General features: G+C 52.4%; 2 protein-coding genes across 3 annotated transcripts in view; one reads left to right on the top strand and one right to left on the bottom strand.

Moving 5' to 3' along the window:
* Positions 1-10,077, bottom strand: part of LOC100742836 (protein Wnt-10a) — an 11,910-nt gene extending 1,833 nt beyond the window's left edge. The window contains exons 1-4 of the mRNA XM_012389598.3: positions 8,634-10,077; positions 4,999-5,252; positions 885-1,168; positions 1-242 (exon numbers count right to left, since the gene is read on the bottom strand). Coding sequence (XP_012245021.1) covers positions 1-242; positions 885-1,168; positions 4,999-5,252; positions 8,634-8,740 — 887 coding nt within the window. The 5' untranslated portion in view covers positions 8,741-10,077. The remainder of the gene's footprint in view (positions 243-884; positions 1,169-4,998; positions 5,253-8,633) is intronic.
* Positions 1-10,083, top strand: part of LOC100745430 (protein Wnt-6) — a 58,962-nt gene that overhangs the window by 7,821 nt on the left and 41,058 nt on the right. The gene's annotated exons all lie outside the window — the stretch shown is intronic.

Below are 10,083 nucleotides of genomic sequence, written 5' to 3'. Positions count from 1 at the left end.
CCGCGATGTTTCCTCTGCCTCTGGCGATCCGGCCTCCTCCTTCGCGATCCTCTCACTCTGGTCAAAGAGGTCACGCTTCCCAAGTCGTTGCTCTGCGCGACTAACACGGCGTTTCGAAAGCGATCTTTGAGCGTTTTCCCGACTATTCGGAAGTCCGGCGCCACTTTCCAGCAGGTCTTGAGCTCGCAGGAACCAGACATACCGTGGCATTTACAGCGCACTTGCATATTGCTCGCCACCGCCTGAAATTTGACCGATTTCCGTGTCGTGATCGAATAATGGGGAGAAAGGGAGGAGGCAAAGTTCGACGAATTAAACGACAATCACGAGGACCGAAGGAAAAAAGGTACGTCGCGACTGTCGACGAACGGTTACGGAACGCGGTTCGGTGTAGCGAGTGCGCGCGGAATGGCCAAGAGTCGCATGAACAGCGGCTGAAGAGAAAGGGGGGCAATTTCTTTTAAACAAAGAGGTGTCGCGTACAAAACAGTTAATGAGTCTACGACTGGGTGGTCCAGCCCCGGGCTTCGTCTTAATAACGTCGAGGCGAGACCGAGCGTGGAGAGGTGCATAGTGGAGAGGAACGGACTGGGCTGTACTTCTACCCCTCCTCTCCACCCCTATTCATCGCTTTCTTTTTCCCTCTCTCGCTCTCCGCTTCGTTTTCTTTCTTTTCGCGTTGCTCTAGCACCAGCAGGCAAGAATCACCGTTAAAACGCGAAGAATCAGCGGAACCTGATGGAACGAACAAAAATACCGGGAGAAGAAGTATATTGTCACGGAATGAAATATTTATCGCGAGAGAGCAAGACTCCGGCAGAAGGAAGACGAATGACAGAGGACAGAGAGGGAGAATGAAAGGGAAGATTAATCAAACGGCTTACCAAGCGGCCAGCTTGATTGTTGTGGAGATTGACCATCGACTGTATATCCCCGGCCCTCTCGCGCGTATCTAGGAACTGTCTCGAGAACTCCATGCCGTAGTCGAGGTTGTGAGAGCAGCCGCCCCACTTCCATTGGGTGCCCCTGGCCTTGGCAGGCGGCTTACCCTTGTAGCTCGACGGGTCGCATCCGCAGGAGAGCAACCGTCCCATGCTGCACGCGCGGGCCACGCTGTGCGCCACCCCAGCTGCGGAAATTGCGAACGCGAACGCGGTTTCCCTGTAACCTGCAACCAACAATCTTTTTTCATTCGATGCTCCTTTTTGCGCGTCGGTAAAGTATCGACGCGATCACGGTTGTCATGGAAGATTAGGTCAACGCGATTAGGAATGATCGTTCGTAGCTTAAAGTCACGATCGATCATCCTTCTCTTAATGCGTACGTTCCTTCGATATCGAACGGTGGTTTTCGTGTACGATGGAAACGAAGGGGAACGCGATCGAGAGACACGCGGACCGGTTAGCAAATTGCCGCTTGTCCACGGTGACGCCGGTCTACGGACGAGAGTAATATACGCAACGCGACAGCGGCGATCACGTTCGTCGCTTCTACCGTGAGCAACGAGAACGCGAACCAGCGGGACACCGTGGAGCCGAGCTTCCGTAGAAGGAGCTTCGGTAGCGAGTTCGACGGATCGTTGGACGGATCGGCCGACAGACAGCCATCAGACGAAGTTCAGAGGTAGATTATTCAGCCGTCCGTCAAAACAAAGCGTGGCCATCAGCAGCGGCGGCCGGCGGGCATTCATTGACTGCATGTATAAACGATCTCACGCTGGGGTTCCCGAAGACGCAATGCCAAACTCTGACTGCGATCACCTCGCCTTCCACTCTATCTCTCGATGTTTTACGCTAATTTTACGCCCGTCTTTTGACCCTCGTTCGGTCTCATTGCAAAGTCGAAAGATTTTCGATCGTTCTCTTTGGCGCTTCGTTGGCGCACACGCTCGACCATCCACGAGATCGAACGAAATCGAGCAAAGTCGAAGCTCGACCACGGAGGAAAGGACCCTGAAGGTGGATTTCGATCGATGCTTGCAGGTAGAATTTGGAAATTCGTCCATCGACGAATAAAAGGTTTAGGTTGGGCCAGTTCGATAAGTAATGCGACGTTAAACGCACTTTTTCTTCGCTGCCTCCAAGGCCTCTCGTCTCCGAAGCGTCGCTGGAGTCGGATTGACGGATGGCCGATCGTCAAACCGCAATGGTGGCTGTCAACTTACAAACGATACGACACACGACTGCCGGTGGGTATGGAATACGCGGTCGAAACTGTCCCTTTCTCCTCGACTGTTCGACAATGCCCACACATTACTCTACCCCACCTCTCAGGCCCAGAAAGAGCTACTCCAATCCGCGAATACCGGGCGGTATTTGCAGTATTCATGAGAACGAGATACCGGGGAGACGCGCTAAAGGCACATTCGAAAGGATTTGTGGTATTCGTTCTCGACACCCGATGAGCCACTGCGCTGTCGTTACGTCGTCCCCCTTCGACAAGCTGCCCTTTTGTCCGTTCCGTTTCGAGACCAGGTTCCGAACGCGACTCGCGTCAAGGCCCGGCCAACAAACTGCGCGTCCAGTTCCACGCGATTTTCAACGGTTCTCTCTAATTTCGCCTGCATCGCGTCGTATCGGATCGCGTCGCGTCCACGAGCGATCGTTTCATCGGGACCATCGTACGAGTCGAGAAACTTTGCGTCGTGATTTCGTCCGACGTTCTCCGAATGTCTCCTTTTACCTCGAAAGATGTTGCGGCGCGGCGCGGCATCGTCTTCGAACGACGGATTCGTGGACGGACCGATCGACCGACAGGACGGATCCGTTTCGGTGAACGAGATCGGACAGCCGGTGCTCGATTACGTCGCCCTTCGTCGACCGTACGAAACCTGGCGACGTTAAAGAGTCGACACCGAGGCAAAGTATCGAGCATACGACGCGACGAGCAGACTTTCTTCCAGATCGTTGTTCCGATAGAAACGTTGACGACGAAGAACGATCGAGGGGCCCCCGGTCGAATTCTGCCGCAGCGGCGGATATCACGTTCTCCGTTTCGAAGGATGATAACCTTCTTCGTTCGGCGAGGACCGGCTTTCCAGTCGAAAGAGAACGAAAACAGCTCTTTATATGGACTCACGGTGGGAGGGGTGGTTGAAAGCTTGCGCTTTATACGGCTATTGGCAGCAACTGTTTTATAATGCAGATAACTGTTGGAGGGCTGCAGCTACTGTAACTGCCGTTGCTGTTGCTTCTGCTTGTGCTGTTCGGTGGTAAGAGGAGCACAGGGGACTCGTAATAAATCCTCCACGGGGAGTTGTACGTCTCTTGTGTCGGACAGTGGAGAAGCCGAGGTGGAAGGAAGAAGAGAACGAGGCTGAGGTGCACAACAGAGGGCCACGCTGCCTCTTTACTCTTCGGCTCTTGACGCAGGCACGCGGTGACGGATGGCGCACAGGCCTTACCCTGCTACCCTGTGTCAAGCCCAAATCACTGTTTAGATAACTCAATAGATAGCGTAGCGGGTACGCGCACTCGGTAATGTTTACGGGAGCGTGTGCCTTCTTCTTCGTCGCGTCGTTTCGACTTTAACGCTTGTCTTAACCCTTCTGTTACCAACTCTCGACTCGTATTCTTTTGACCTTAATATCAACGATCCGTAGCTTTTTATACTCGATTATGCTGGAGGCAGGCGAGACTTTACGTTTTCGCTATAGCCATTCGAGCCGTAAAAATTTGTCAAATGTCTCGGTTGGAGAAACAAAATTTCATCGAAGAGATTGACAAAATTTAGACCTCGTTTCGAGACGATCTTGCCGTATTTCGGATTGTAAATAGCGTTGCTGTTTCTGGCGAGCAAGCGAACGGTGCGTAGCGCGCCTTGTGTGGGCCTCTGGGTCAGAAGAAGGCCTCTGGGACGGAAGAAGAGAAAGAAGAGGACCGTTTCGTGTACATTTCATAATACATTAAGTCGTTTTGCCGGGGTTTAACGAATACGTGGCAAAAGTGAGACGTGCCGAAGGACAGGACGAGAGAGAGAGGAGGCGAAGAGAGAGGCAACGGGGCGAGCTGGAGTCGAGAGGATGAAAGAAGAAGCAACGAGAGGACCGTGTCCGAGAGATTTAACGACGCGCGTTCTCTTCGAGATACGTAGCCAGCACGAATTTGACACGGTGGATTTCTCGAACGACCGCGGACCCTCACCTGGCCACCGATGTCGTTTCTTAAAAAGCTGGAACCGTTGGTAATGGCGAAGTACGGGCCGTTTCTCGGAAGCTGCTGCCCTCTGACTTCGAAGTCGAACTCGAACGACGATCGACCTCCTTCGGTCTTTCCTCGAAAATTGGCCCGCAAGCCGACCAACGATCGGAAGAGCACTTGCTTCGCGTCGACTTTCTTTCGTCGAAACTTTGAAATTTGGAGAGCGAGCGCGAGTCAACACGCGTCTCGAGTCGTCGCGTCCTTTGAAATAACTCCGGAAAAAGTTGTGGAATCGACACCTTTTGTTGACCGGTGAGCAAAAAAAGGTGTACCGATCCACGGAGACAGATAACGAGAAGACAGACGTGGCGGGCACCGAGATCGTGGCTGTGGACGATCTTAAGCTTTCAGGTCAGGTGCGCTCGATGTCGCGCTCTCGCGCACTCGTCCGACACGATATATGTTTCCTCTTTCGACGCACGTACGCGCCACGACGAATTTATATGTCACACTGGAATAGGACAGTCGAGGGGCAATCTCTTTTCTTCTCGTCTCGGCCGGTCTCTTCTCCTGCTCCCGCTTGTGGATTTGGGACAGGTTCTCGGAGCTGGTCGCAACCAAGGCACACACATCGTATTCTGATTTAAGGAAGCATGTCCGTCTCTCGCCTACGCCGGTTCGTCGACGTCAACGACGTCGTAAAAGATTTCACCTTTTCCCCGGTTTCCGAGGCTCGATCCGCTCCGAGTAAGAGAGACCGTGCTTCACCTATGTTCGCGGCCATTTAAACTTTTTTAGGTCGTGCGACGTTTCGTCGTTGTGTATGACGCGCGCGCTCGCGATCCCGCTTCTCTCTTACCTCTCTGAAAGAGTACGCTGCTCTGCTGTGTTCGGATTCTAGGCGTCAGGGTCGAACAGTTCCACCTATGCCACATGAACTGATGCTGACACTCGTCTATCGCCATTTGCAGCCCTTTGATCGCAGCCACCGTCACGTCCGGATTTCTGTTGCATAGCTCGCGTTGCTCCTTCGTCACTCCTGGAATACCGTTGCAGACGACGGCATCGCCGCTCACCCAATCGTCTACGGAGTTGCTCATTAAGCAGGTTGCGCTGCAAATCAAACGTAAATTTACCAATTAAATTCGAATTCGCGCGGAGATGGTCGGTTTTTCGTGAATGCGGTCGCGCACGATCCTTTGAGTGATTCTGCTTCCAGGGAATTTAGCCGAAGGCATTCCTCGTACTTATGGCACGCCGCAATCTTCTTTCGATCCCTCGTTTCGCTCTCTGCAACTGTGTTACCACGTGTTCACCTCTGTTATCGAATTGCCGATCGTGAACGCGGCTGCTTTTGGATTCATCGTTGATTAATCGAACTCTGCCTTTAAGTAGCCCAAACGTAAAATTATTCTACAACCGCTTTGCGCCGATATCCTTTCGGACCGAGTTCGTTGCACCGCGCTCGCGCTTTAATACGTACTCGCGTGCATCTAGCACTCGTCGTCTGCTTTCCATTAGACAATTTTACGAGGCCGGGGTCAAAGATGCAGATAGCTCTCAAAGAACCAGCCGAATATCTGCTCGTCTTTTTCATGGTTCGTATCCCTACCTCGTATCGGTCGTTTCGGTTGCTACCCTTTTTCCAGCCCCCATTCGTTCTGTGTCCTTTCGCATCGTCGCGATAACGCCATTCGTATCTCGGAAGAAGAGCTCTTAAAGCCTTATCTTAAGCGTTAGCTTCTATCTAGCGGTGTTTTGGCGTTACCAAATACCCGATGTTAATTAATTTCCACGTGAAATGCGACCAAATGGAAAGTATCGCGAGTACTTTGGAACGTACAAAGTCGATGGAGAAAGGCGCGACGTTTCGTCGAATGTTCGTTCGACGAGGAACGAGGACGGTAACGCGTCCCGTTGCAGCGACGGAAGAAGAGATTTAGCTGTACGTCGTGGAGTCGGTTTATTCGTTGGTGACCGGTCGATGTGGTCAATTTTTTTGCGGAGGGATTTTCGGCGTCTTTCGGAGTCTGGAAGGATGTCACGGACGGGTGCAAGATTCTCGGTGGGTCGGTTATCTGCGGGTACAAATTAGTCGACGAGCTTCTCCTAAAGTAAAAGCTGTGTATAGCACCCGCGCGAACGTGGAAAAGAGAGAAAAGAGACGTATAAAGGGATCTCGGAGGACAAAAGAAAAAGGAAGAACGTATCCAGAGGATGCGGACGATGCGGCGAAGGTGGTGGCTGTGGTGGTGGTGTGTTGTCGGTGGCGAGGAGAAGGTCCTGGCAGCTCGGTTTCTACGTAGTGTGGGAAAGGACGGTGGAGGAAGACCGAGATTTTAGGGTCGCAGAGGTTATTGAGGGCTCCCATTACCGATACACCGTTGCATCGCTGTTATCTTTCGCGCTATTGATGATCTACCGAAAGCAGATTAATGATCTTTACTTCTCGAAACAAATTACCAAAGACATCGCGTACCTGTGCCAGTCTGACCGAGTCCAGGGATTCCTCCCGTTACCTTTCCTCTCCATTACTCCTTTGTTGTTTCTCATTTTTACCCTTCCTCTTTTTCGCCCGTGTCGTCGCACGGGAAAACAAATAGGACTTTGGACTTTTATCTTTCGGCTCGCACCGTACGTATCGTACGTATGGTAGGCGCGTACGTATCGAGGAAATATGTAATAAGGGGGAGAGAGAGGCTGGATCTCCCTCGGTTCATATCTTCGGATCGTGTTCTCCGAACTCGTGGGAAATCGTCGAGCAAATCAAAGGTCGAAGACGCGAGAGCGCGTCCTGCATTTTTGCAATGATCCAAGGGGTCGCCGAAGAATCCAAGATGGCGTCGGTGATGCACGTGTTTTATTTAACTTGTTTGCAAGGAAACGGACGAGAGAAAGAGCGAGAGGGGCACGGAGAGAGAATCACGGAACGGAATTTCGCGTTTAATGGAGGTATACCCGCGGAGAGAGAACTCGTTACGAGTGACTCGCGAGAATTCCTGCGGCAGATATCGAATCGCTTTGCTTGTCTTATTTTCGCGCGAAGCGAATGGGTCGCCTCCACCGGTTGGTCGTATCGCGTCCCGATGTTTTCGGTCGATCGCCGGTTCGGAAGCCGCGTCGAAGCGACATCGGTGAAAGACGGCGAAAGTGCGTCGAGAGGAAGTGCAGACTGAACGGACGAAAGGGACGAGGGGAGGCGTATTCTATACGGTGTCGAGGGAAATTGGTGTAACAGCGACTGAGTGTTAAGCGGCCGTGTCGCGCAAACTGGTTTATCGGGCATTACATCACGGGAATTATTCGCGATGCCGTAATTCAATGCCGTTCCGTAAATACGTCGAAGCGCACGCGTACCTATATCTACGCGCGTGCATGCGAGCAGCGTGTCGGTGCACGTACGGCCTTGTTCCCGGATGCTGTTTGTAATTATTTACGAGAAGCCGCGTGGGCACGAAGGAGAGTACGCCGGACGCTTCGTAGTGGTCGGACCGCGCCGTACCTACGCCTGTAGGCACTTCTATCTCAAAGACACAACATTGTCACAGATAGTGGAGAATGTTTGTCGTTTCGTGTACCGAGGACAAGAGCGAATCGTATTCTTGGAAGTAACCGGCGAAGGAATTTATCGCGATTCCTGGAACTATCCTCCGCGTTTAACTCCGCGTTCCGGAAAATGGCCGATTTCCTCCGCTGTTCGTTTAAAGGATGTTGGTCACGCGAAACGAACCGACCACCGAGCGCCCCTTTGGCCAAAGAAAGATTCGATTAGAGCGTGCAAGGCGTTCGACACAGTGCCAGCCAGTATCGAAGAGGTATAATGAAGATCGCAGCGGGATCGTTCGTTGTTCGTGGCACGGAGCTGCTTGAAAGGGCCTATTTGCACTCCGTCATTGTACTCTGCTCCGAACCGTCGATGCGACCGCCGTCGAGACGAAGCGTCTCTATTGACAGATTTTTTCTGTAAGAGATGGAACGAGAAGAGGAGCGGAGAGAACGAGCAGGAGGATGAAATCGGAGTCGCGTTGTCACCGGGTTTGTCGATTCTTACCAACCGATTGTACGCGACCGTCTCGAATTATCGTCTCCTTTATCCCTCCGTTCTTTTTTCCTTCTCTTCGACATCTCGTAGCACTTACTTTTGTCGTTTCACACCTCTTTTGTTCTCAAAGTAAATACGATTCACAGCGATGACTCTATCGTGTATCACATAGGAGAGGTAAGGGCAGCGGGCGAGTTTCGCGAGATCAAAGACAGATTCGCATCTGTGTTCAACGTCCAATTTATCTTGCTGCGGTATGCGGTATACGATGACCGTGGCCCGGTCTAAAATAAATAAATATTCTCGATCGAAGCTGAAACCTCGACGGGACGATACAAGATATCGAACGGAAATGATCTTGTTCGCGAGTCGAACACGCGGTGCGATGATTATAATAACAAATCAAGCAGGATAAGATAAAGGGGACGAATTTCGGCGCAGGCTTCACTTACCGACGATTCTCGAAGAGAATCAGCAACAGGGCAATGGTGGGTCCGATTCTAATGGCGATCCTAGACGGTGGTCCTTCGTAGACGCGTCCTGATCGAGAAGGAGGCATCCTGTCATCGCCCCGAGGACGTCTCTTATTCTTTGCGCGGTTTGCCCACTTTAAAAGAGTCGAGTGCGACCCCTCGTCCAAGGCTGCACACCCCTAGCACCCGAACGGAAGAACCCCTCGCTCGAGAGACGACGATGCCGTCTCTCTTTCTTTCTTTTCCTCTGTTTCTGTACGGTTTTTTTTTTCGAATCCCTCTCCTACTCTTCGTCTCCCGTCTCTGGCGCGGTGCCTGTGATCAGCAGCCTGGCACGCGTCGAGGACTCCTCCTCGCCCCGGGCACCGGCGCTTCTGCTTTGACGTTCCGTACGATTCGAGAGCTTCCAGCTTCGCCGCTTCGAGGGGTCGCTCCGAAAACTACCCCGGGACAATATCCTCGATGACGATCGAACGGTTCGTCGACCGACCACCGTAGATTTTCACCCCGTTCTCTTCGTCCTTTCTTTTCCTTCTCCTCTCTTTCCCGTTCCTTGGTTTCTCCGCTACCGGAAGTAGTTTTCGCTGATTCTCGAGGTACGATAGTCGATCACCTTTGGTCTACGAACGTCGTTGCTTCTTCCTTCTTGTCTTTGGAGAAAAAATACTGTTGGTATCGATCGAAACACGAAAATACCTTGTCTGTTTCGTCTTCCGAGTCGCTTCGACGAGTTCTCGTTCTCGTACTTCACTGACACTGCTGTTGCGATCGTCGCGAACGTAGCACCGATACGTCGTCGAGATTAAACATGTTAGCGTAACTCCCTTTTCCGCGATCGATCTAGCCCCGTGGATATTTCACATCCCACGAAACGAGAGGACACTTCCGGATCCGAAGGAAGAACGACGAAGAACCGTTTATCCTCGGCCGACGACGAAAACGCCCGTCGCGACACCCTTGTTCGCCGCGCTCGCTCTCACGTATCGTGGCATCCTGTCAGTGATGCTCGCACCCTCCACAACGTCGAGTACTAGTTCTGTTATGCGGATCCGCGTTTCTTCGAGATATTGCGTCTGATTTCTCGATTCGGGCTCGGTGTTGTCGAGGCGTGGACCGGACGCGCAAACGTGCCGAAGAAAAAGAAGAAGACCGACGGCGGTTCGGTACTTCCGGTGTGTGCGCGCGTTCACGGCGAAGTGTCAAGCTCAAATAAAAGAAAAGTCGCCCTCCGGGATCTCTTTCTCCTCCCACGCACACATCCCCCTCCTTCGGCTTGCTTTCCTCTTCCACCGTTGGTCTGGTTCGTTCTCTCTTTCTCTTACTCGCGCGCGTACCACCGTGGCTATCGTTTCGTCCGTGTAAACAGTCGAATAGCAAACTTCCCGTGGTCGCGTTATGCGGCGGCGACGACGAGGACGACGATGATGAC

The sequence above is a fragment of the Bombus impatiens genome, unplaced genomic scaffold (genome assembly GCF_000188095.3).
Source record: "Bombus impatiens unplaced genomic scaffold, BIMP_2.2 scf_0647, whole genome shotgun sequence".
NCBI classification, from domain to species: domain Eukaryota; kingdom Metazoa; phylum Arthropoda; class Insecta; order Hymenoptera; family Apidae; genus Bombus; species Bombus impatiens.
Note: the sequence above shows the minus strand (reverse complement) of the source record. Positions and strands in the feature narration are given on the sequence as shown.